Source organism: Harmonia axyridis, chromosome 1 (assembly GCF_914767665.1).
Source record: "Harmonia axyridis chromosome 1, icHarAxyr1.1, whole genome shotgun sequence".
NCBI classification, from domain to species: Eukaryota; Metazoa; Arthropoda; class Insecta; order Coleoptera; family Coccinellidae; genus Harmonia; species Harmonia axyridis.
In genome coordinates, this window is record NC_059501.1 from 21,075,548 (window position 1) to 21,101,845 (window position 26,298).

At 33.3% G+C, this 26,298-nt stretch overlaps 1 protein-coding gene across 8 annotated transcripts in view; it reads right to left on the reverse strand.

The window, feature by feature from the left end:
- LOC123671336 (hepatocyte nuclear factor 4-gamma) overlaps positions 1-26,298 on the reverse strand; it is a 72,191-nt gene that overhangs the window by 11,719 nt on the left and 34,174 nt on the right. For 7 of the 8 annotated variants that reach the window (XM_045605103.1, XM_045605104.1, XM_045605101.1 and 4 more), the window contains exons 2-5: positions 11,646-11,856; positions 5,201-5,295; positions 4,535-4,668; positions 4,316-4,471 (exon numbers count right to left, since the gene is read on the reverse strand). In XM_045605103.1, the coding sequence (XP_045461059.1) occupies positions 4,316-4,471; positions 4,535-4,668; positions 5,201-5,295; positions 11,646-11,856 (596 nt within the window). Of the gene's footprint in view, positions 1-4,315; positions 4,472-4,534; positions 4,669-5,200; positions 5,296-11,645; positions 11,857-13,153; positions 13,451-26,298 lie in introns of those variants that run through there. The other variant, XM_045605102.1, reaches the window with a different exon arrangement.

The following is a 26,298-nucleotide window of genomic DNA, read 5'->3' on the forward strand; positions in this document are numbered from 1 at the left end:
GGATAAAATGAAACAGCTGGAAGGTCGAATCGAGAGCATGCAACAAGCAGCGAAAATAAACAATATCTGTGTTTACAATTTAAAGGAGGAAACGAATGAAAATTTGTCGGGAAAGATTCTTGATTTATTGAATTGTAAAATGAAAACACAAATCACTAGAGACGACGTGGTGCGATGTTACCGAATTGGTGAGTCTGGTCAAAAACCGCGACCAGTGATAATTAAATTCGATAAGTTTCAAAACAAACTGAATGTACTTAAAAACACATCGAAATTGAAAGGAACTAAGATTGGCATTACGGAAGATCTAAGTAAACACAGATTAAATTTATACAGAGAAGCAACTAAAAAATATGATAGAAAACAAATGTTTACACGCTTTGGCAACATTTTCATCAGATTAGATGAAAATACAATTAAGAGAATTTCTTCTAGCGAAGATATTTGATCACTCTAACCACGTATTTTAATATTACAAATTTTGATGCAGCACAGGGGAGCTAAATGGTTTACATGAATACAGTTGATTTTTGGTGATATTCTACGGGGCATTTGTTATTTCTAAGTTTTTCTTCGAATTATGGTGGAGTTGGACTATATGGAGATGGTGGATGAGCTTGCAGAGCTTGATGCTAAAATCGTAGAGGATCCTGTGGAGGTAGGCGCTATCTTTACTGGGAAAAATAAACTTAACATTCTACATATGAACATTCGTAGTCTTCAGAAAAACTTCGATGAACTTGTTATCTATTTAAATATGATAAACTTAAATAATATAGATGTTATGATTTTTTCGGAGACTTTTATTTTGGAAAATGTGAATAACTTTCAACTGCAGGGCTTTAAAATTTTATATAATGAATCTCTATTAAACAAAAACGATGGTCTAGTGATTTATCTCAGAGAAAATTTTACTGTGAAACATTCATTATTTCAACTAAATGAAACCAATATTTTACGATGTGAAATTGAACTAGATGACAATACTTCTTTTGGTATAACCGCATGTTATAGATCACCATCCGGCAAGTTGGATACATTCTTAGGCGAACTGGAAGACTTACTTTCTGAGATTAAACCTACTGGAGTGGATATATTTGTTGGAGATGTGAATATAAATCTGTTAGATATAAACGATAAACAAGTGAACAAATACTTGAATATAATGTCACAAAACGCTTATTTCTCGTGTATCAATAAACCAACGAGGGAAACAGAACTGTCTGCTACCCTCATAGATCATCTATTTATTAAAGTTAAGGATTTTCACGAACAAAATAATACAATTACACCGTTTGTTCTACACTCGGCACTAACGGATCATTATACTATAGGGTTATCCATTCAAAAAGAAAAAAATTTAAAACATGATAACGATAATTTCAGACAGAGACTTGACTTAAATCAACTCAAAAAGATTCTCAGCAAGGAGGACTGGTCGGGGGTCTATCAGAGTGAGTGTGTTGGACGGGCTTATGGGTTTTTTATTGAAAGGTTGAAGAGTTACATATTGCAATCGACTCAAACAATTAGGCTGAATAATAAAAATAGAAAGAGAAAATTGTGGATTACGGAGGGCATTATGACATCTATAAAGAAGAGGGATCAACTTAAGAAATCACTAAACGTAAATTATTCTGTCGAATTACTAAATGAATATAAACATTTTCGAAATACCCTCAATAAGATAATTAAGTTGGCCAAAAACAATTATCTTAGGAATAAAATCGTCGAATCAAAAAACAACTACAAAAAGATATGGGAGACAATAAATGAAACGACCAGAACACGAAAACGAAACAAGCAGCAAATTAAAAAAATTATACATAATAATGAAGTAATACATGATGAACAAAAAATGACTAATACTTTCAATGAGTTCTTCATTAGTATCGGTTCCGATCTCCAAAACAATATTGTACAACATAACAATCAGAGACACACGGCATATATAAATCCGCACTCTATTTTTTTACGTCCGGTTAACGAAAATGAGCTGATTCAACATATAAACACTCTTAAAGATAATTCAAGCCCGGGTGATGACGGAATAAGAGCCGAGGTTATCAAAAATATTCATATATATATATTAAAACCTTTAGAGTACATGATAAATCTTTGTTTAATAACATCTAAAATACCTCAGGAATGGAAGACTTCTATTGTGACACCTATCTTTAAGGATGGGGACCCAACACTACTCACGAACTATCGGCCAATTTCAATAATAAACAACTTCAATAAAATATTCGAAAAATGTCTTAAAGATAGAATCGTAGAATATTTGGAAAAAGATAATCATTTTTATGAAAACCAATTCGGATTCAGAAAGAATAGAAGCACTGAGGATGCAGTATTTACCTTAATAAGAAACATCAATGAGAATTTACAGAGAAAACAAAAAAGTCTAGCAATATTTCTTGATTTAAAGAAGGCATTTGACACCGTTCCTCATAACATTCTTCTCGATAGATTGGAGAGGATGGGGATTAGAGATGGACCATTGGAATTAATAAGAGACTACCTAACTAACAGAACACAAAAAACTAAAATAAATAACTCCTTCAGTACACATAAGACGATTACGACAGGTATACCCCAGGGCACTGTTCTCGGCCCTATTCTTTTTTTGATCTACATCAACAATATTGGAAGCTTAATAAGGAATTGTAAAGTTATATCCTATGCGGATGATACGGTATTATTGTTTGATGGAAGGTCTTGGGAGGAAGTATACGGAAGAGCTGAAGTCGAAATCGGTATCATGCAAGAATGGCTGAGTGGAAGTCTTCTGAGTCTTAATATATCGAAATCCTACTTTATGACTTTCTCTGCGACATCCTCAGATCAACCGGATATTTTTGAAATTTGTATTCATGAAGAAAACTGCACCAAACCAGATTGTTGTTGTTCAACTTTCATAAAAAAATGTGCAATGATAAAATATCTTGGCGTGATAATAGATCAAAACTTGAAATGGAATTGTCACACTGCTTATTTATGTACTAGGATGAGGAAAGTTTTCTATAAGTTATATCAGTTAAGAGACGTTTTAAACAAGAGATTAATCATAATTGTGTATAAATCGCTGATAGAATCAATATTGAAATATTGTATAACTATGTGGGGAAGTGCTTATGACAATGCTTTATACAACTTACAAGTCTGCCAAAATTCAGCTTTAAAGATCATATTCAGGAAACCACGCATGTTCCCAACAATAGAATTATATTCCGGTAGTGGTTTGTTCAACCTGAGAAACTTATATGTGAATTCTAGTCTCTCATACTTTCTGAAAATAATGCAGCTATTTCCTGTCATATCACATGGACATTCAACAAGATCGAACCTCAATGAAAACTTACAATTGCCTTTGTTTCACTCTAACGTTTGCCAGCGGTTTCTGACTTTTTTGATTCCGAAAATATTTAACATTTTGCCATTAAATATAAGAAGATTAATCCATCGCCAACGAAGATTTAAAACCGAAGTTAAAAATTTTATTGCAGAAAATCCACAATACTTTGCCCAGTTATTTACATGATGTTGCGCATCTTACATTTTACAAAAAAACAACAAAAAAAAATGCCTCTCTATTGGTCCACTCTGTCACTATAAAATAGTTTGTATTAGAAGTAATAGTTATTTTGTTGGGTTGAAAAGAGTAGCACACAAGTTGTTATGCAACTTAGGCGAAATTTTCTACCCTTGATACATGCTCAATTTGATGTACATTAAGTAGGTTTGTTATAATTAAGTTATGCATACACTGTATGAATCTATTGTACTAACTTGTCGATGAATAAATTTGAATTTGAATTTGAATTTGAATTGAATTTGAATTTGTATCTGTGGCATTCAGAACAATGACTTTAGGTGTAGATTTTCATAAAACTGTCAATATTTCGAAAACTAAGACACTTTTACTGAAATCGAATTTGGATAATCTGGTCAGGCATGACCTAAGCTATTAGCATGCGCCGGGTTGACGTCGGTTTATGGGACACCCTGTATGTATAAACTACAGAAAATGTTAAAAATCATCGTATATGTCTGAGCAAACTGCTGAAAATTAACTGACTCATGTATTGACCAGATTTGTGTAAATGAAACTCCTGAATTTTACACCTCGATAAGAATTTCTGTCTGTCTCTCTTTCTAAAAGTCAAATTCGGGAGATCCGTTTCTAGTTAAGAGAAGACATTAAAGATGATTCACGATGACTTTAAAACTTGTTTTTATAGACTCAAATCCAAACGAATGATGAACATCTTATCTGAAATTGATAACAGACAATCCAGAAAAATTCTCTCACCTGATCGTCCAGCAAAAGTTCCGTGAAAGCAGGTATGTATTTAGCCCATTCCACCAAGATGAGTAATTGTTGTTTCATAGAGTCACAAACGTCGTTGATATTTGCTAATTGTTTGTTGGATAAGTCGTAATCATTTACTGGCGTTGATCCCATTTGCTACAAATAAGGGAAATTTTGAAAATTTTTTTAGCCTTGAAAATTTTCGACTTCAGTACTCACTTCTAAAGCTGCTCCTACTTGTCTCGACAACATTTCTGCATTTAACAATGAACTGACTGAAAGTCCATTATTTTGATTATTTTCTTCATAACTAGGCCTCCTTAAACTTATTCTGTCTCTCTCATTTTGTACAGCTGTAACAGAAAATTTTTAAATGAAAAATAATATTTTTTTATCAAACTACAGATCTGCTCTTTTATGTTATTGCAGGTTGAATGTTTTATTTTGACGAAACAACAATAAAATTTATTTTAATTGAAATGACTGCTTTCTATTCTTCAACTATTTCCGATTCTTGAATGTATAAACGGAATTTGATGTTCAAGTCAAGGATCTATATTTAGAATTCAGAATTGTTGCATGCATATCGCTGAAAGAATTGAGTTTAACCTTGAGAGCACCTGCATCTAAAAAAGATTTCTTTCGATCTCAAAAAATCTAATCGTCAGAAATCTGATACTTTCTATCTAAAATCATTTCTACTTGAATAGAATAGGATAATCATTGATTATCTATTTTAATCTTAATACATTTTTTGTCAGATGGCATCGTATTGTAGATTGATTATGTAATTGAATTATTGAATATTTGAGTGTGATACTGCGAAAGTCAAAGTAGAAAAAGGAATACGTCAGAAGAATTCCGAGTTTATTATGCTACACTCACCTTCTTTCTTCATGCCAGCTTTGAAACATTTTCTTAGTCTACAGTATCGACATTGATTCCTTTTATCTTTATCTACTACACAATTTCTGCTAAACCTGGAAAAATTTAATTTCACTGTAATTGCTTGTAATAATGAGTGGAAATATATAAACACTCCGAATATGGATAAGTGGTGTTTAGTGACTACTAATCTCAATTTGAATTTTTTTTTAAACAATGTTGAGAATTGCTGTAATGCACGTGTACCTACTGGCCGATTCGACTCTCTTACGAAAAGCTTAATGACATAAAATAATAAAATGAAAAAGTACCTATAACGAGTGTTTAGATACTAGCTTATTAGGTAAAAAATAAACTTTTTTCTTCTTCTTCTTCTTCGATGGAATATTGTTTGATGCAACGCTACATGCTGCCTTTGTAAATATAATAAGGTGTTTTATTTTGAAGAAAACGAGTATGTTATGAGATGAATCAATGGGCATTTTTCATTTTAAAGAATGAATTAATGATCCATTAATGATGGAAAACAGATCAGCCAAATGGATACCACGGCTACGGTTGCAGCCCCCCCCCATATAATTTTCATGAGATTTTCTATGACCAATTTGCACATTTGTGGTTTTATGTCCTCGATAACTTCACGATTCCATATTTAAGATCTTGAATTACTTGTTGAGCATTGGCATAGACATTATTAGTCACATGATTTCGGTGGCCAATTGTGATCAACCCTTCGACAAATAACATGACCAGAAAACTTGTTTTGCAAAATTGTGATTGTTTCTTTGCTTTTTTAGCACGTAGTGCATTCCTAATATATTTCTTCGAATTGTCGTTTGTGAATACCTAATTCTCAAGATCGACGACAAACCTGGGTTTTAGTCAATACTACTGGCCACAGCAGCAATTTACTCAGTTTTTCTTGAGAGATGCACACGGTTTCCATTCCTTACATCACTAACTTGTCTGAACAGCTCAAAAATTTCCACCAGTTACACTATCACCAGCCGAAAAGGTGCTTCACGACCCAAAGATACTTTAGTTTTGCGAATTGTGATTGTGAAATTTTCTCCATTTGCAGGTGTTTCATGCTTCCTAGTATGGCATGATTTTCTGATTGAATTATTAGTAAAAATCCTCAAGGGAATGCCAAAGGCGTCTGTGATGCTATGAAGAAGTTCAATAATTGCTTGGACTGAGAATTTCCTCAGAAAAAAGAATTCGCAAATAGAAACGTCTGTTTTCGTATGGAAGTCGAAGTTCAAATAACTGCACAAGAGTTAATTATCCTTTAGTACTTATTTATCTTAAGTGAAAAGTAGGTCAACTGCAATAAATAGTAATAAATCCAAACTAGCAATAAATAGAACGGATAGTAATGACTTATTCACATAAAATAGGATTGTACTGAGATTATTATTAGAAGACTGCAATCCCTTTACTGTGTAGATGTGACAGGAGCTGGCAACTAGGCATTCGCGTCTTGTAGTAGTTTTTCAAGTTAAGTCAAGTACTTAATGAATAAATACTTGACTTGACATTGAAAAAAACTTGACTAGAACTTGAGTTGATTTCAAGTCAAGCTCAAGTATAGTAGCTTGAATTTCAAATCAAGCCGTGAATCCCTAATGGTAACATAACTCCTACATCGGCGGGTCATAAAATCCCAGTCTTGCAGGCAGAAACTCGAGCTGCATATATGTCTAAAAGTAAACTCAAAAGGGCCTCGCTGAGAACCTTGAAATCATATATTCAGAATTCCTTTTATCCTGGAAATGCCGTGATACCATAATTGGCTAGAGGGAACAACACGACTCTCTTATGAGTGCCAGGATACTATGGCATCGAAAGCAATAAGAAATCGGGTAAATTCGCGAAGAATGGCATCAAAGGTAACACCTGCCAGATCCAACCTTTCTGTGGGCTTGGAAAGAAGATAACATGACCGAGATCCTGCAGTAGGAACTGAGAAGCAATGAGACTCCCTGGAGGAAATACCTATACTCCTTGTGGAACTGCTGATAGGGCACTCTCGGTATAAATACCACATTGGGAGATAAAATCTACCAAAGTAGCAGAGCAGGAGCTGAGAAACAAAACTTGCTGTCCTAAGGACCACCTAGGCGGGCCAGTTCTTAATCCTCTGGATGTGATGCCTAAAGCTCTCAAGGATTTTCCAGATTTGCCACCACTATTGCAAGATATCCTTAAGGCTCAATACCAATACAGAAGTTGCATAAACATCGGAGTAGTAGACTGGGAATTTCACGTATGCGGATACTCAACGAGTACTTTTTATCCAAACTTGGTGAAATTTGTATTGGATCCTCAAAAGCTTTAACATGATACCCACACCAAATCCCATTAAGATCGGATGGGAATTGTAGAAGTCAAGTCTGTCACAAGGGTTTCCGGACACAGACCGACAGACCAAAGTTGTTTAGAATAGTCTCAAATGTATCAAGCGGAATATTTCAAATCGGAGACATATTTTTTAATTCCGAAAGAGTTCTTCGTCTAACTGCAGTAGACAGAATCAATATTTATCTCTGGGCTGTATAGAATTTCTTCTTGGAAATTATAAAAGTTGATTGCAAGAATTAATGTAGGTATCATAGAGTAAAAAAACATAGATAGAAGAAGTATACGCAATTTTTACATGTTCTCAACATATGGTTAGAATAGGGTGGCGGATTGTGATATATTTTCAAATCCATAATTTTACTATATCATTAGGAATGTATATTATATTGAATGAAATATATTTATTCGAGTGGTTCACGATTAAATGTGCAAATTTGAATATTTGGAATCCGATATTCTTCCTAATTGTCGAATTTATAATAAGCAGAATATTTATTATTTTCTGTATCTACCTGCTAAAATCCAAGGTTTGGCAACTTTTGCTCTCCTAGTGTCATCGGTGGTTTCACGTCGTTTGGTTTCTGAATTTCTGATATATTTAGAAATTAATTTCAATATATTTTGAGTCAATATGAAACGTTGATTCACTATAGGACATAAGAAGTGCGTTCTTTATGGAGAAACTCGCCAATTTAGTGAAATATCGTATCACTGATATGTTTTCATTTCCGCGCGCTTCATGTCAAATTTGATAGTTCATGTTTGGGGACAAAATTTGCTTACTAAAAATGACACATGCTCCCTCTATCTATGTTTATTACTCTAAGGTAGGTATAATCAATTATAAAAAATCAAGGTGCCTAAGATAGCATTCATTTATTCAACATTTTTCGAAACATATCCTCCCTAAGATAACAAATATTTCTATTAGCACGATTTATTTTATCACCTCCTCCAAACATTCAAGTATAAACATAAAAATAAATGCATTTCCTGAAAGCGATTCACCAAAATGATACATGTAATCAAATAGTAACTGAAACACGGTCATCCTAAATCGTTTCGTCTGTGTAATTATATAATTCAATGCTAATATTTTCTCTAATATATTCGAACTAATGGTTTGGAAGAACCAACCGTCGAATTACAACCATTTCATTAAACAGGACCTTGTAGAAGTATGACGAAAACAGCCGAGCAATAAAAAATATTACATCGATTGAAGTTTTTTCGATGCTTAATTTCCATACGAGTTACTTGGAACCTGTTCTACATGGCCTTCTAGAGATGCTAATGGAAACATATGATATTATCTAATTTGTCTTCTTCCTTTTTATGAATTATTGAATTACAGTTGCTCATTTGTGATCAAATATGTAGGGTCTGGAACCATTGGATCGGCGAATTTTTAGCATCAATTGTGGAGGTTGAATATTTATGAAACGATAATGGAATTCTTGTTTGTTCCGTAGAAAATTAATGGAAAAATTAATTATTAAAAAAAAATTGAGTAGTTAATTTTGATAAATTTTATGGTTTTTAATGCACTCAATTAGTAATCGAATTGAATCTTTCAATAACAAACCAACCTCCTTGGAAATTTTGTGAAGAAAGGTACTGGGACGGATTGAACTATGAAACTATACACACATCAAAAATGGTCTAGGGGACACCTGGTTATTTTGATATTTTCTTAAATAAAATGTATCTTAGGAGGGAATGTGGCATAGATATTGGCTTTCCATATTGTTTCAAGATGTATAAAATGTATTTGTACAAAGTCGTTGTTATTTCTGATCCTTGAAATGAAAGGTTCTGGGTATGTTCAACTGATTTCAGATTTCATTGCTTCAATAATGATGTTTTACGCGTAATTTTGTTCGAATTAGCAGATTTCTGACACGCTAGTTATGGATAGGCAGCATTTAGATTCAGCTAAGAGCAATTGGTTTCATACAGGGTGGCGCAATTTTGGAGAAATGGTGAACTCCTCAAAAAGCACAATAAGTAGTCTGTGGTAATGTTGTCAGTAAACAGAAGAAACCCACATTTGACTGATAATCAAGTAGGATTAGGAGTAAACTGCAAAATGTTCATAAAATAAATTTTAATGATCAAACGGGGAGAAATTGTTCAGATGAAGCTGGTCTTCACGCTAGATGTCCCCTCAGAGATCCTGTTTTTTCCCGTGGGAATCACGCTAGAATATCTGGCTGTGGGACATTCTAACTGGGGTGAACAAAAATGAGGAAGAAGAATCCAGACTAGGTTTGAGACCAGATTCTAGAAGAAGAGAAGTGAGATGTCAATCGACACATAAAGTGGATAAGGTACTAAGGCAGAACAGAGATGATTTGGTGTGGCATTGAAATAGGTTGTAGAATTGATCTCGTTTCTGTAGAAGGTTTTATGACAGCTTGGCAATACCAAACCAACATTCTGCAACCTGTTGCATATGCTGCAGATTTCGGTGAAAACGATAATGAGCCATATTAATAAAAAGAAGAATTTACCGAAAAAGAAGAGGTTGGAGTAAAAGCATTTGCGTTGAGTTTTGGGCTCACTCATGTTCCCCCTTCATCTCCCCTCTTTGGCCCATCATATAAACTGTAATTATCACCTCTTCGCGAACAGACATACTGAAATATTGAAAATCGCCATTTCAGCTAGCCGAAACTCCTTTCTATGGTCACCCTTTTCTTTTTGAGCAGCTTATTAAATTTCCTCCCTGTTTCATCACCTGGATCTGAAAAGGGCGTCATTCAGCATGGCTTCAAACCATCTCCATTATCCTCTATTCGTACTGCGTAAGATTTTGTGTGCATAACTTCTCCAACTTCAGAATTTTTCCAAATTCTGGCGTCTTTCATGGATCCAGGCCAACTGACATCAACGCTTGTGAACATTTCTCTAATGTCACACGTCACATGTCAGGGTAGACTTGTTTGTATGGATTTTGTATTCGTCCCCGTGGATTTTTGGTTTCAAACTCCTGTGAGTACAATCAATCACTCCAGTTGCTGTTGGAAAAGGGTACTTACTCTGCCATAATTTTATCATTCTGTACAATTTTATCAGGGGTACTGGGGAATTCTATCCAGCCTTTTCAATAGTTTCATTAACTACAGTCCTTACGGTTGGTGACGCCATACTTTGTAATATACCTAGTTCCTCTCAGATTCATCCGGAATAGCTAGGTATCGCAAGCATATCTTCGTATGTTCTTCCAAACAGAGAACACCCTCTGGGGACTCTACGACTTAGCCTGAAAAGTAGCCTGATAACCATTGTACATTATTTAATGAAATCGAAATAATGTTTTAAAGTCTCTAGAGGAGGTTTGCTCTTTGTAAAACTTAACCTCTTTCACGTTCACTACATCAGATATATTGTACTAGAAATCACAACACATCCTTCAACTTCAACAGATAATCTGTCACTGACCAGATGCATCATTGTTGAAGGATTTGCTTCAAGCTTTGGGTGAATGGCGACTTTTAATAATAACCATCTACTCCAGTTATAAACAAATTCTCTAATATCTAAGGATTACCTTTTATATTGAAATAAAAGGTTTTGCTTATTTCATGTTAATGCAGATACAAGTATTTGCTTCATTTTTCGCAAGTAAAAGGTTTTCCTTCTTTTTATTACTATGGCTCAATGATCGACCTCAGATATCGCAGGCAATCACTACTTTCTCACGTGAAGAGTAAATTCAGGTTTTGCCGTGGCCAGCATAATCTCCTGATTTGAATCCCATTAAACACGTACGTGTCTCATATATTCCAGGAGAGTGATTTGAATCTTGTGAAGGTGTTTTAAATGCAAGATCAACATTTAAATTACTTGAGAGAAAATGGCAACAAATTGATCAAAATCAGATTGATAATCCGATAAGAAGCATGCATAGGATATGTATGACTGTAGTAAACACTTGTTTATTAAAACGTCATCATTGAAAATTTTTTACTTTTCGTGTAATCTCTAGAGTGACTCAACTTAAAATTTTATACTATTTCTAGTAGTCGATGACCTGAATTTTAGTCACTGTCACTGGTTCCTAAGTACTATTTCTTACCGGCAAGTATATAGGTGATTCTTTCTAACTGATCTTCTGAAAAATCCTTTACACCCATCACATGAAGCAGCTCCGTAGTGTTTCCCTGTAGCTCTGTCACCACATATGGAACATCTTTGGTTCAAAACAGCTGCGCTTGGAGGAGATCCAGCATTCGAGATGGTGGCCGATAATGGGTTCGAACCACCAGCCATGGTCATCTCTGAATCCACTGAAAAAAAAAAGTTTTTTAGATTTTGATGAAGGAGTCAGTCGATTTCGCGAAGAGTATAATTTCTAGGGATGAAGGAAAACCCCTTAGGTTTAACGCACACCACTGACAATTATCAACGACTAATTTTTAAATTCGGTAACGCACATGATCTTCTAAAAAGTTGGACCGGCAAAAAATTGAGTAAACGACCGAGTGTTTAGTCGGTTTTCAGAATAAAATGATATATTTGGTAAGTATATTTTGAAAATTTCCTCTTTTATTTGTTAACTTTCAAAATTATTCTTAATCGGTATTTTAATCTCATCCTTCAGGTCCGGTCAAACAGCAAAAAAAGAACAAAAACCTTCATTAAAATTGCCAATTGATTTTTCATTAGTGCTCTTCATCAGGTTTTATAGATTTGTTCACCAATTTTCATCTTACACCCACACATATACATAATCACTCAATGATATGAGTACAGGAAGCGAAAAAATTACAAATTTTTGGCAACAAAATTTAAGGGGGGGGGGCCTGGCCCCCTGGCCCTTCTCTAACGCCACCTCTGAAAGTAGATATCTGCAATTTTGTTATGTTGATGGACAAATAACTACTCTCAAATGATCATTGAGTCATAACATCTCTGAGTTGGCAATAAACACGTTGAGATTTTCGAAAAACTCAAGAAATAATGACGTGTACAAAAAAGTTACAACTTCGGATAAACAAATGTAAGTGGTAACCTTTCGAAGAAATCTTTCAAAACAACAAACAGTAAAGTTGTAAATAACATAGAATGTGATTTATTAGAAGTTTTTATGTTTCAGATTGTTTTTTATTCATTCAAATGATGCAATGTCAGTTCCATCTATATTTAGAAAAACCAATCTCTTGAAATTTGAATAAGAAAGGGTATGCATATGATTTTCAAAATGAAACTTTTCTAAAATCTAATTAATTTACCTGGACTAAACTGTAGTCTCTTTACGATTCACTACTTTTGATTTATGATTTTAATCGATATTACTTTATTATTTTCAATTTGGAATTGTTTTGAAACAAAATTCTAACTACCCATGAATGTTAAAAGAAAAAATCGAGGAATTCATTTAAATAAGAAATACAGTTCCCGAAATGTAACGAAATACAATAATGAAATGAAAAAAATGTGAAGTATATAATATTAAATACAACATTATTATTTCCTAGTTAATAAAGATTTTGTATATTCAAATATGGATAATTTTGTTGAAACTACTAGTATAATTGTGATTCGAATAATATTCAATAACTTTTCGGGTCGAATTCCACTTACCAATATGGCCATTTCTACAATTATAAAGATAGAGCTTTTCAAATATCCTCATTTTCACAAACATCAAACAACACCAAAAGATTATACAGTAGACAAACATAAAAAACGAGCTAGGTAATTCACTATCAGTTCAAAAAACCTATTTCCACACTATATTCCCTTTTATTTCCAGAAAGGTACGAATATTATTTCGTCATAGGATCAGCAAGAACATAAAGACCTATCGAGAAGAAAACAACCATCGAGAAAAATAATGCACATTTCAGTTGAGGATAAGGGCACCTTAAATATTGATATGATGATAAAATAATGTCTCGGAAATGTCAACTATCAATTAAGTTAGTTTTGCTGATAACAGTAGAAAAGAAATTGTAAACCATCCTTATGGTAAAAGATAAGATTATCTTCATGTTTATAATTTTCTACAAGTAACAGGAGATTTTTAAGCGCTTATAGAAAAAATAATATATAAATAACAGCAACTATTAAATTCCTGAGGTCAAAAGAATCACAATCCATAGGAAAATGTAATTTTCAGTTATTTTTCGCAAATTATTTTATCGAAAGATGATTTTCGGAATAAAGTTTTTCATTGATGCGATGAATCTTTTCGAAACACAAAATGTAACAAATTCCAGTTTCTATATTATGATTCGATAAAAATACTAAAAATTCGAAGAACGCAACTCTTAAAAGTTAGTTGAACACTCATTAATGAATGTTTGACTCATTAAAGAATGATGTGAAAGTATTCCTCATATTTTCTCGTATGATGTGCCATTTTAGAGTAATTTGTTCTAAATATCTGTGTAATTCGAAACATAAAGTAGTTGTTACTTTGTTAGAACGACTCAGAAATTAATATTTGATACGTTGTCACGTGTAAAATTGATGAAATTTAAGAATTGATGGCTAGAATTTTCGACTAGATAAGAGAACTAACAGGCCAATTGGAAAGTCCCCGGTCTACACAAGCAAAACACATTTTTTTGGCAAAATTCGATTTTATTATTCAACATAGTTGCCTTCGAGGGCGATAGAACAATTATAGCGATCTTCCAACTTTTAGATACCATCTTTGTAGTACGATTTGTCTTTCGCTTCAAAATAGTCCTCAGTTTCGGCGAATACTTCTTCATTGGCGCTAAATTTCTTTCCAGCGAGCATTCTTTTGAGGTCTGAGAACAGAAAAAAGTCGCTGGGGGCCAGATCTGGCGAATACGGTGGATGCGGAAGCAATTCGAAGCCCAATTCATGCAATTTTGCCATCGTTTTCATTGATTTGTGACACAGCGCATTGTCTTGATGAAGCAGCACTTTTTTTTATTCCCAGAATACTGATGCCATAACCTTGCCAGTTGACTGTTGTGTTTTTTCTCGCTTTGTAATTTTCTGAAACTCTAGTCGTTAAATGATATCTTGCTCGAATTTTCATTGAAATAAAAAAAAATGAACGTATAATAAAATTCCAGAACGAATATTGAACCTAATTGAGATAAATGATATTCTTTCGATTTCACATTGAAATGAAAAATTTCAAAGATAATTAAATTCTAATACAAATAAACAGATACCAATTCGAAAATTTTACCTTATTGAAATAACTTTCCAATGAGATATTTTTCTTTCTATCATTTTGTTGGTTTCGTCGAAAATAGTTAAATACGTACAAATAATCATCTCGTAACAAATCTTAATATACACTTACACTTCCTTGAAAGGAATTTTTTTCGATACTTTTTCATAACTCACTTAAGATTAATACCTTGCAAAAAGCAAAACACGTTTGGAAATGTACATCATTTAAAAAATTACGGCTGACAAAGAAGGTTGTCGTTAATCATTTAAACTGGTATCATTACAAGAAAACAATTTTTTAAAAGACTCGTAATTGGTCCGCTATCCTTCACATAATTATAAGATCATATTGGAAGATGTAATAAATTAAGGAAGAATAAGTGGCAGTATTAAAGCTTTCTCAATCATATTCGAATTAACAGTTCATTCGGAAAATGATACATAATACTCATATGACAATTTGTGAAGAGGAAATAGGGAATAAAATATAGTTGTTTGTGGAGTTGATTTCCAGACATGAAATAAATACTGGAGCGTATCATAATGATTCTCCATGCTAGTTTTAACTACTCAAACTGAAATTTAACATATATAACAAAATGAGAAAAGATACCAGGAATTAGTCAGTACAACAAGAGATATGTATGAATGAAATAACGATCAAAAGCTTTTGATATCAAGTCAGTACTTTTTTCTCTTTTTTTTTCTGTGTACCTACCCTTGAGCATCACCTACAATTGAGTTGGTTAGTTAGCAGTGTTTCATTTTGTTAGTCTTGAATTGAATTAATAAATCATGTAGGAAAGTGTTACCCTTATCAAAGCATTATCCATCATTAATTTTAATCAATTTTTCTTTGCCATGGAAAAAATTGAAAATAAGAAACAAAAATAATATAAATAAATTGGTGATAATCCAGTGGGACCAAGAAGTTCTTATGTTTGGCCAGTGTAAATATTTACATTGAACAAACACCAATTTTAGTCTTCTGTCTATATTGGTGAATTGACATAAGAATAGACGGGAGTATGAATTTTTTTTTGTTGATTTTAGATTATGATCCCTAACTAGAAATATAGCACTATTTTCGACCAATTTGTTTAATATATCAATTCTCTTATAGGCAGATGTTTTTAAAAGGAATGTTGCACAATGGCTATATTTTTCGAATTTTCGAATTTAAGAATACTCGGCCGTAAAAACAATAATTCCTGAATTAAAAGACCTAGAAACTCGAAATTTCCAGGGTAGGTTCGTATCTCGAATGCCACAGTTAATTTGGTTAATGGGCATAATATAACTAAGAGTTGCGTGAATATGATATGATGAATATGATGTTTTTATGCTTATTTCAAAACCGCAATACCATCACTAAGTGTAAGCACATGTCGATATTCAGAAAAATCTTTCATCCATTATAATATTTTGAGTGGGGACACAGAGAGTTATTAATACCCTTAAATATCTCTAAGTTAATCCAGATAGATCTCACTTGGTGTTTGATTCCTGGTTTGGTGTCCATACACTTTTTTTGACAGTCAAAGAGTTGTAAGTGTTCAGAACAGGTTCATAGCGTATCTTACAGATTGGGCTTTCCCATTATTAATTTCTCCATAACGACCATAACTCATATGAAGGTAGTTCTTCATTGCCTACCTAAGAACTCATAGAATGAGAAGTGATATACATATGTATTACTTTATGGAAGACTTGTCAAGGGAATCAGGGCAGAAGATCATCACACCTCGCAAGCATCTTGATCTATTGTGCATCCTCGCGCTTTTTACCAGTCAGGTAATAGTGTCTCAATGAACTTTATCACCTTTCTGGGGGCTGCATGCTACATGTTCTGGCTTTAAAAACCACGAGCCAAGGTGTTGTAGTCCTTCCTGGGAGCAGCTTCACATTCCCATAGCAAGTGTTTGACTGTCTCAGTGGCTTCTTGATAGAAGTGACATGTGTCCTCAGATGCTTTTCCCATGTTTTTCAGATGATACATCACAGGACAATTTTACGTGAGCGCGTCCGTCAGTTTCCTAAGTTCCTGAGAGAACTTTTTTAGTCCAACTCGTCGAGTAGGAGATAAGTGATTAGACCTTCTTTTGACCATTGTTAAAGGGATGCTATAGTCAATAGAACTTCTGATACTGTTGGTTTCCACATACCACCTAGGAACACTAAAAGATCTGCTCTGCTCGATATTTCTAGTTATGGATTCAATTATGGGAGTCCTAATTTCGAGCTTATTGCAAAGATGTGCAAAGAATCCACAAGACCGGATAGAAAATTCAAGAATGAAACCGAAAAAAAAACTGATATTTCAGTGACAACATTGATTTTGTGAGTAAATATGAAATAAAAATTTCAGAATTATAAAAAAATTAAGCAGAACAACGAAAACAAATGAGAAAAGCAATGAATTGAAGTGTTGGTTCATTCATGTGCCTGTTGCACTCTTGGATGAGGGGCTCTGAGCTCATGTGAGTGCTCTATTCTTATTTCATTATTAGTTTTTTATTGGTATATATCGGGCAATGCATCGTAGTTCAGAAAGTATGTAAATAAATATTCTAGTCATCAAGTTTCCATCAGAAAGCCTAGTATCTTGATCGGCTTATACACTGTGTCCGTAAAGTATGGAACAAATTCATTTTTAGCTAAACAGACCATTTTGAGAAATAATCCTGAAACACGTCGATTTTTTATTTCAATTTACCGTATTTTAAAATAATAATCTAATATACAGGATGAATTACTTTCGAGTAATGACCGTTATTTGAATGGAACACCCCCATTTTGTCTCAATTTTCAGATTACTCCAGCTGAGCTGATTCCAAAAAAGGAACACATGTTGATTCCAATTGGTAGAGGGTGGACAAAAATAATAAATTAAATCTAACACTCGACATTCACGAATACTAAAAATATTGTAGTACTAAACTGTCATTGAACTCCAATAAATTACTAAACAAATAATGACATTTCACAAAAAACCAGACGACTATGTTTTTTTAAATTGATAAGAAATAATTTTTTTCATATTCTGTCTGCTAGACCACAAGAACCAAACATGTTTGGAAACAGCTCATTTTTATTAATCTTAAAACGTAACAAACTACAGGGTGTTACATTCAAACCAATTGCAACTAGACAATAAGTAATTTTGATAATATAGTTAATTTAACTAATAAAGAATTTTACGCCTTACTTTATGAGCACACACAAAACTATTGTATTTTTGTCCACCCTGTAACAATTGGAATCAACATGTGATACATTTTTGGAATTAGCTCAGCTAGAGTAAAAAAAAAATTGAGACAAAATGGGGGTGTTCCATTGAAAAAAACGACGGTGACGTCATTACTCGAAATTCACCCAGTATATTAGATTATTATTTTAAAATACTGTAAATTAAAATAAAAAATCGACGTGTTTCGGGATTATTTCTTAAAATGGTCTGTTTATCTAAAAATGAATTTGTTTCATACTTTACGGACACAGTGTATGTGACTAGAATTATAAAAAATTTCCTTTTTCATAAGGAGCACATGAATTTTCGAAATACACCTCTCTTATCGTTATTCGAACGGTTGAAATGATAAATTTATGAGTCATCAATCACAAAGAAACATTATACACAAATATTGGATGTAATTATTGTGCATATATATATATATTTCTTGGAATATTATGAGCTTGTTGTTCTTCAATCAGCGAATATTCACGTGAGCAATGATTTTGTGAGTTAAGTATTTTTATAGACTGAGTGTTCTCTTATCGAGCTTGATATCCCACATTTCTATATTCGTAAAGGATTCCGGTACGCATTTTTATTATTCACAACGATAAATTTATTGACCTCAGGGCTTTAGATAAGGGGCCAGCCGGATAGCATTTCGACATTTTGAGACCGAATGTTATTGGATAAATAGCATATGAGTGGAATATTCCGAAAATTCCCATAAACCGTATCCTTTTAATATACAGGGTGGTCCAGATTTCAGTTAACTAACTTTGGCGTTGAATAGAACAATTTTTTTCATGAAAAAAAGTTCATATAAGCATATATCTTTACAAGATTCGTTTTCTAGATATAGGGTGTTAATGTTTGAAAAAAAATCAGTTCTACTTATAACTCTAGTATTATTACATTCATTCTTTTAATTTTTAGGTATTGAAGTCTAGATGATGTGATGTTTCGAATTTAGTAAGTGTCAACTGCCAAAATTATCCAGTGGCGTAGATATAGGGGTGCGATGATCCTTTTCCTATTGAAAATCTACACCACTATCTTTTTTTCGAGAAAATTTTTTCATTTTTGAAATTAACAGAGTGCAACGATTTTGCACGCTTCATTCCATGTTACGCTACTGGAATTTTTGAAGACGCGGTAATTTGTCAATTAATCGTTTCATATCGTGTACTATCGGTCGGAACGCAGATGCGCGTTTCTGGAGAGAATTTTCTGAAATATTTTCAATGATGGTTGAAACTTCAGCAAGAATAAGTACCTCAGATTTAGATTTCAGTCATTATTAATTTAATTTGAGACTCGGAATCTTATTTATCGGCGAGAATTGTGTCGGGATTCTCGCACCTCCCGTGGGATTAGAACGAAGAAACCTCCCGTGGGATTAGAACGAAGAAACCTCCCGTGGGATTAGAACGAAGAAACCTCCCGTGGGATTAGAACAAAGAAAACCTTTCTTGGGATTGATAGATATCAAGAACTACTTCCTTGAGATACAGAATTTGGAATAGTACGTATGTTAGACCACTTTAGTTCCTGAATCTGAGAGAATACCTGCGAAATACCTGGCATTATCACATCAACTTCGTTGAATGGGGATTGGAGTACTATAGCTTCCTGATAAGAATTGGTGTTCAGAAGGCTGAAGATAATTTAAAGAAGAGGTTCCATCCTGGTAGCAGAGTGGCTCATTTAAAATCGTTTTAAGTTAAGTTTCTATTTTATTATTTGTTTGGAGTGAAAAGGATCGATCATTGTATATTTTAATTTTATTAAATTTGTAAAAACCTGGGTAGGAGTTTTGTTGCCAAATAAGCCAAACCACCCCTAGAAATTAGTCCTTAGAGTCTCATGGGCAATTGTAACGTTACAAGAGTTTCACTAAAAAAAACGGTGTCTTGAATTTTTTACATAGAAGGTACCGTTTTCGAGATAATCGAGTACAAAGCAAATACTATTCTCACAAATCAATGAGAATTATAGAGTAAAAGTATAAAAATTGGCCTAGTTCATCATGACACTTTCAGATGGCATTTTAATGCGCATTTCAGAAAGAACATGCTTCAGACACTTCTTTCTTAAGCATTTTAAATCATATTAAAGGTATTGAGACAATTTTCAAAACAATTCTGGCGAATGAATTCGATAGAAAACTGTCTTGATCGCAGTTACGCATCTCCCAAAAATGATGAAATAATTTGATTCCAACATGAAATGATCTCTCATTGAGACATAAAAGAAGTAATCTACGAAAAATTGATATCTGGTTTTATTTTGAATTTAAGAATATATCGAAATAAATTTATTATCTCTAAACTAACTAACGTTCACTTTTAATGAACTGTTTCATCTCAAAATAAAACCCTCTCAAGACTCACAATGTTATTGTCAATACAATTATTATTATAATTCACATATATTTCAGCTATTTTTGAAAAGTTTTCTGTTTCTATTATCTGAATAAAGAATTCCTTTCTAGGTAAATTAGGTATCTCAAGATTCTCTTATCGAAAATGAATTATTGTTCCCAGCTGTATCATATTAATGTAAACTAGCTCAATAAAGTGCTGGAAATACTGGATGGTATAGAACAATAACAATATTCGTAATGAATCTTTTGTATTCAAATTCGAGTGGGAATTCAATGATTCTCCAAAACTATAAATTTCATATTCAAGATAATGCTATTTTATATGACATGGAATATTAAAATTGGAGGAAGTTCAGCTACCTACAGACCCCTTCGAATTAAATGAATAATTTCCAGTAGAAAGAGCCTTTATTGAACATAATTCATTTACACGATTCTTCAAACTTTCCAAGAACTCAAGAAAGTTATTCGCTGTGGAAAGTTTTCAACTAGATTCGATAGGTATGTGAAAGAATTGTTATTATATTCACGACATATTTTTTTATCTTATTAAATGGACGGCCATACAAAGGTTGATAATTTTTTTCCTCTCAAGTTATACTTATTTAAAACAAGACAACATTAGAAGTAATAATTTCTTCAACTGGTATTTGAACGATGACCATATACATATATATTTTTACTTATTGAGGATTATCGAAAATTACCTAGTTTTCAATAACTATTCATACTCTTACCAGAGGTACAGTAGGACTAGGTGAGTACGGATTGACTGCAAGAAAATTAATTTCTGCCTTTCCTAACTAATAAAGCTACAGGGCGATTTTGAAACGTGGGATGTTATTGACACATGCCGAAGTCAGAGAGATTTTAATTTTTTCAATATTCCGGGACCGGACTGATTATTTCTCATTTGAAGTGTTCAGATTGAAAATATCATTTGTATTTTAAATTTGAATTCATTGTTCATATTTTCAAAAAGTAAATAAATTCAGTTTCAATACGCGGTATCACTCAAAGTTGTCACATCTAACATTCTTTTTTTATGAATTTTTGAAATTGGACAAAATTCGAGGTTATCTGACAAAGATAATCTTATGGCCAAACGTGTGCTGGCAAGAATGTGATTCCATCATAATGAGCATTGAAGTTCTTTGAATTGTATTCTGAAGCAGTAGCAGAAAAAAATTGTGTTGCTTGTCACTCATCATAAATAAGAAAATTATCTGAGATTTTAATTATAGCACGGCAACATATCCATTATTGTGTTCAAGGCATTTTCTTGCTCATCATCGGATCCATAATTTACTTGTCGAATTTTCCACTGATTTTATGCATATTAAGAAAAACTATTAGTGTTGATTAAATTTTCTAGAATGATTGAGTATTCTAATGATCACTTCGGTTGGTTGGTTTTTTACGCTTAATTCGTATAGTTTTATAGATCGGCGTGTCTATAACTTGATGACAATTAGAAGTAGACATGATAATTAAAGAATACCTGATTTACTTTCACACAGTATTTTTTTAACCAGAGCATAATCTGGAGAAATGGAAGATAAAAAACTAAATCATCAGATGAGCGGAAGGAGAGAAGGAAGACAGAGGATGGGAGGAGGTAATTAAATATTCAATGTTCAGTTTGAAGACTCACCCTGCATAATATAAAGAATTAGTTTTGAAAATGAATATATTACACATAATTAATAATAATATCATTGTTCATGAAATACATATTCGAATACAAAATAATAACTCAAAGAGAAAAATAAAAACTGTAGAGACTCATATAAAGTCGATCAGGTTGTAGCCAACATACCTATAATAGGTATCACGAAGAACGCATATCAACGTAGCCATTGGGTCCTTTTTTGGGAGAAAATATTAACCCTCGCAGTGGAAAAGATTATCTAGAGCGTTGGAAGGTTTTTGCAGCAACGAAAAAAAAATACGCCACTGAGATATTTCAGGCCAAAAATAATTTTTGGATTCCTCGTTCAATTGAAAAAAACTCATAATGCCTTTCTTTGTATGGGACGCGTTTTTTTTTTGGCAAAATATTGAACATCTTGATCAACATCTTTTTCATTTATTCAATGAATTATCTTTTATTGGATAGTTCTTGATAATGAGTTGAAGTTAAGATTTTTTTTCATATTGAACGAGTAATTCAAAAATTATTTTCAATTCGAAATATCTCAGTAAGTGACATACCAGTTTTTTTTTTCAAAAAATTGAGAGCAATAAATATAGGTCACTTGATACTTATTACAAAGGTTATATAGCAACGAACTATTTACTTGACAGGGTTGAAGGTCAGGTTGTTGGAACAAAAACCACCTCTGAGACCATTGCCGACATTCTATAATCTTCTTCAGGGTTCTAAAATAAATTACAAGATTTTTTAAAACACTAATAAATAAACTATGTTGGAATATACAATGGGACATTAAAATTGTACAACAATTGAATAAATAATTACACGAATATCTGAACAATACAATGCAAAAAAAAATAATGGATTTTTCATCTTGTTTTATTGAGATCATTTCATGTAGTAAGCGTTTTTTCAGAATTTTCTAGTGTCCCAATATTTTTATTGAATCGATGTTAAAATCAAAAAAATGGAGTGTATTTGACACATGTTCAGCTGGAGCGGTGTTGTTCTCCTTTTTCTTTTTTAGAACAACATACTCAACCCTCTAAAAAAGAAAAAGGAGAACAACACCGCTCTAGCTGAACATGTGTCAAATACACTCCATTCTTTTGATCGATTCAATAAAATATTGGGACACCAGAAAATTTTGAAAAAACGCTTACTACATGAAATGATTTCAATAAACCAAGATGAAAAATCCATTAACAGGAGAACAGACATTGAAGGTTTGAATACGGCCTATTACTATCTCATCAACAAAATAAAAGAGAAAATAACTTGAACTAATTTATTCAAATTGAATGTCAATGTCATTTGTGTAGATATAAACATTAGTCATTATTTAGCATTTAGCATAATGTAGTATCGGAGTGGTCTGTTTCCCGATTTATCAGTTCTTTCGTTAAATTCTAATTTGATGGTGTCAAAAAGTATTATTTATTTCATATATTTCATGGTTCTGACAAAAAAACCGCAAAATAGACTGTAAGTAATTATTTTCCCTTTTTAATGTAAAATCATCAAGTGCCTGTATGCTGAGCTGAATTATTTTCAATGTTTCTCTCACTATTCGTTTTAAAAATTTTTTTTTTTGCATCGTATTGTTTAGATATTCTTGTAATTATTTATTCAATTGTTGTACAATTGTAATGTCTCATTGTATATTCCAACATAGTTTATTTATTAATGTTTTAAAAAATCTTGTAATTTATTTTAGAACCCTGAAGAAGATTTCAGAATAAAATCGAAACATGTCGGCAATGGTCTGAGAGGTGGTTTTTGTTCCAACAACCTGACCTTCAACCCAGTCAAGTAAATAGTTCATTAGTAAAAAAGGTTTCAAACCAAAAACTCATGCTGTTATATAGCAAACTATCATTATTATTTTCATGTGGAATCACTCCCTTATTCAATAACACCGTTAATACAACTCTGCGGTCCCGACGGACGTATGAGGTACGAGCGCTCAAAAGCTCCTGACAACAAGTTTCAGAATTTCTACATTCCATCAACCATTAAACCTGTGAATTGTAATGTGGATTGAACTATTATTCCATTTCAAATAATTTTCAGAATGGGTAAGTATCTAAATTCTAAAATTTTTTAAATATACTCGTTTCTAATCATTAAAATGAATCCCAGAGGTGTTCACCAGATTCAAATCGACAATCTCGCTCGCACAGTGGTTATAAACCAAGTAGTCTGAGGTCGAGCACAACTAGAGGGACTTTACTCTTAGGATCCCCGCGAAGGACTTTGACCAATGACGTCAGGGAACTCTTTTCCGGAGATTCCCTGACCGGTGAATCAATTCTCAGGACCAGATCGTGATGTTTACACAACACGAGAGTGTTTTGCTCAACCGCAAGCAAGTGCGGCCAACATCGCCAACATCCGAGAGATAGCATCTTGGATGTGAGTGGGCTGTTCTAAATTAGACGTTTCTCGACAAATCCGATCCGAACTTTGGACTTTCGGACGGCGAATCTGTGAGAGGAATCCCATGCCTTATTGACGAAATAGTTACGTTGGTTTGTCGGCTGTCACCTGTTGTCTATGTACTTGTCGCAGGACAGGTTTCGGAAAACCACTACGTCATATTGTTCAGTACGTTGGTTCCAAAAACCAGCAATTTCTAGGAGTTACGTCAGGACACTTCGTGGAATTTCGTGTGCATGTTTCACATTCTTACCTTGACTGAGGCATATTTTCGATAGAGATTATAATTTGGGATATTGGTCCATTGAAAACTATTGTTGATTAATCAATATTGTAGTCACAATGACGAAAAAATTAACAGTGAACACCTGATAAGCCTCGTTATTTCATCAATGAACATGAATCACTTGATCTTGTAATTGAAGGGTGTTTTTTTAGAGCTATAGAATTTTAAATTGCAATAAAACAATGATGGATTATTCGATTGACATTAATTTTATTTATCCGCAAGATAATCTTGTGGCATTACATTTTAAATATGATTTCTGGCATATGACCGCCACGGCTGGCTCGGATGTAGTCCAATCTGGACGTCCAATTTTCGATGACTTTTTCCAACATTTGTGGCCGTATATCGGCAATAACAAGTCGAATGTTGTCTTCCAAATGGTCAAGGGTTTGTGGCTTATCCGCATAGACCAATGACTTAACATAGCCCTACAGAAAGTAGTCTAGCGGTGTTAAATCACAAGATCTTGGAGGCCAATTCACAGGTCCAAAACGTGAAATTAGGCGGTCACCATACGTGTCTTTCAATAAATCGATTGTGGCACGAGCTGTGTGACATGTTGCGCCGTCTTGTTGGAACCACAGCTCCTGGACATCATGGTTGTTCAATTCAGGAATGAAAAAGTTAGTAATCATGGCTCTATACCGATCACTGTTGACTGTAACGTTCTGGCCATCATCGTTTTCGTAGAAGTACGGACCAATGATTTCAATAGCCCATAAAGCGCACTAAACAGTCAGTTTTTCTGGATGTAACGGTGTTTCGACATACACTTGAGGATTAGCTTCACAACAAATGCGGCAGTTTTGTTTGTTGACGTAGCCATTCAACCAGAAGTGCGCTTCATCGCTTAACAAAATAAAATGGACGTAGTGCGCGATACGTATTCCGCACAGAACCATTATTTTCGAAATAAAATTGCACTATTTGCAAGCGTTGTTCAGGCGTGATTCTATTCATGATGAATTGGCAAACCAAACTGAGAATAAATCACTTGACAGCTGTTAAATCGGTCACCATCTTGAACAGTAATGCCAACTTAAAGTTATATACCTCGAAAAAAAAACACCCGTTAGTAAAAAAAATTCAGTGAGAGCAATAACTTGGCGTTAGCAGCTTTTGGAGTTATCTCAGTGTTTGCCTAATTTTTTTTTTAATTCTATGTACTAGAATTTTCTATAATTCTAATGAAACAATCAACACAAAATCTTCCATAAAACTTGATATTGTTAATTCATACAATGGGTCGGCCAGGATTTTGTTTTCTGTAATATGAAAAATGCATTCTATAATTGGGAGATTGAATTGGGGAGATTGAAATAAATGTTGAAGTGAATACTAATCCAGATGTTCTTAGGATATTAATAGATTCTCAATATCGAGTTCAAAATCATAATAAATATTCAACAAACCTAGTCCAGGAGGGAATTCTCTATAAGTCCTTCTTCCACATCTTGAATTCACATTTGAGGGTTATTTCGCTGGCTGTTTCTGAATCCAGTCCATAAAATTTTGTTAATTTTTTATATCAGTCGAAGAGTTATGACTGATCAATCTAACA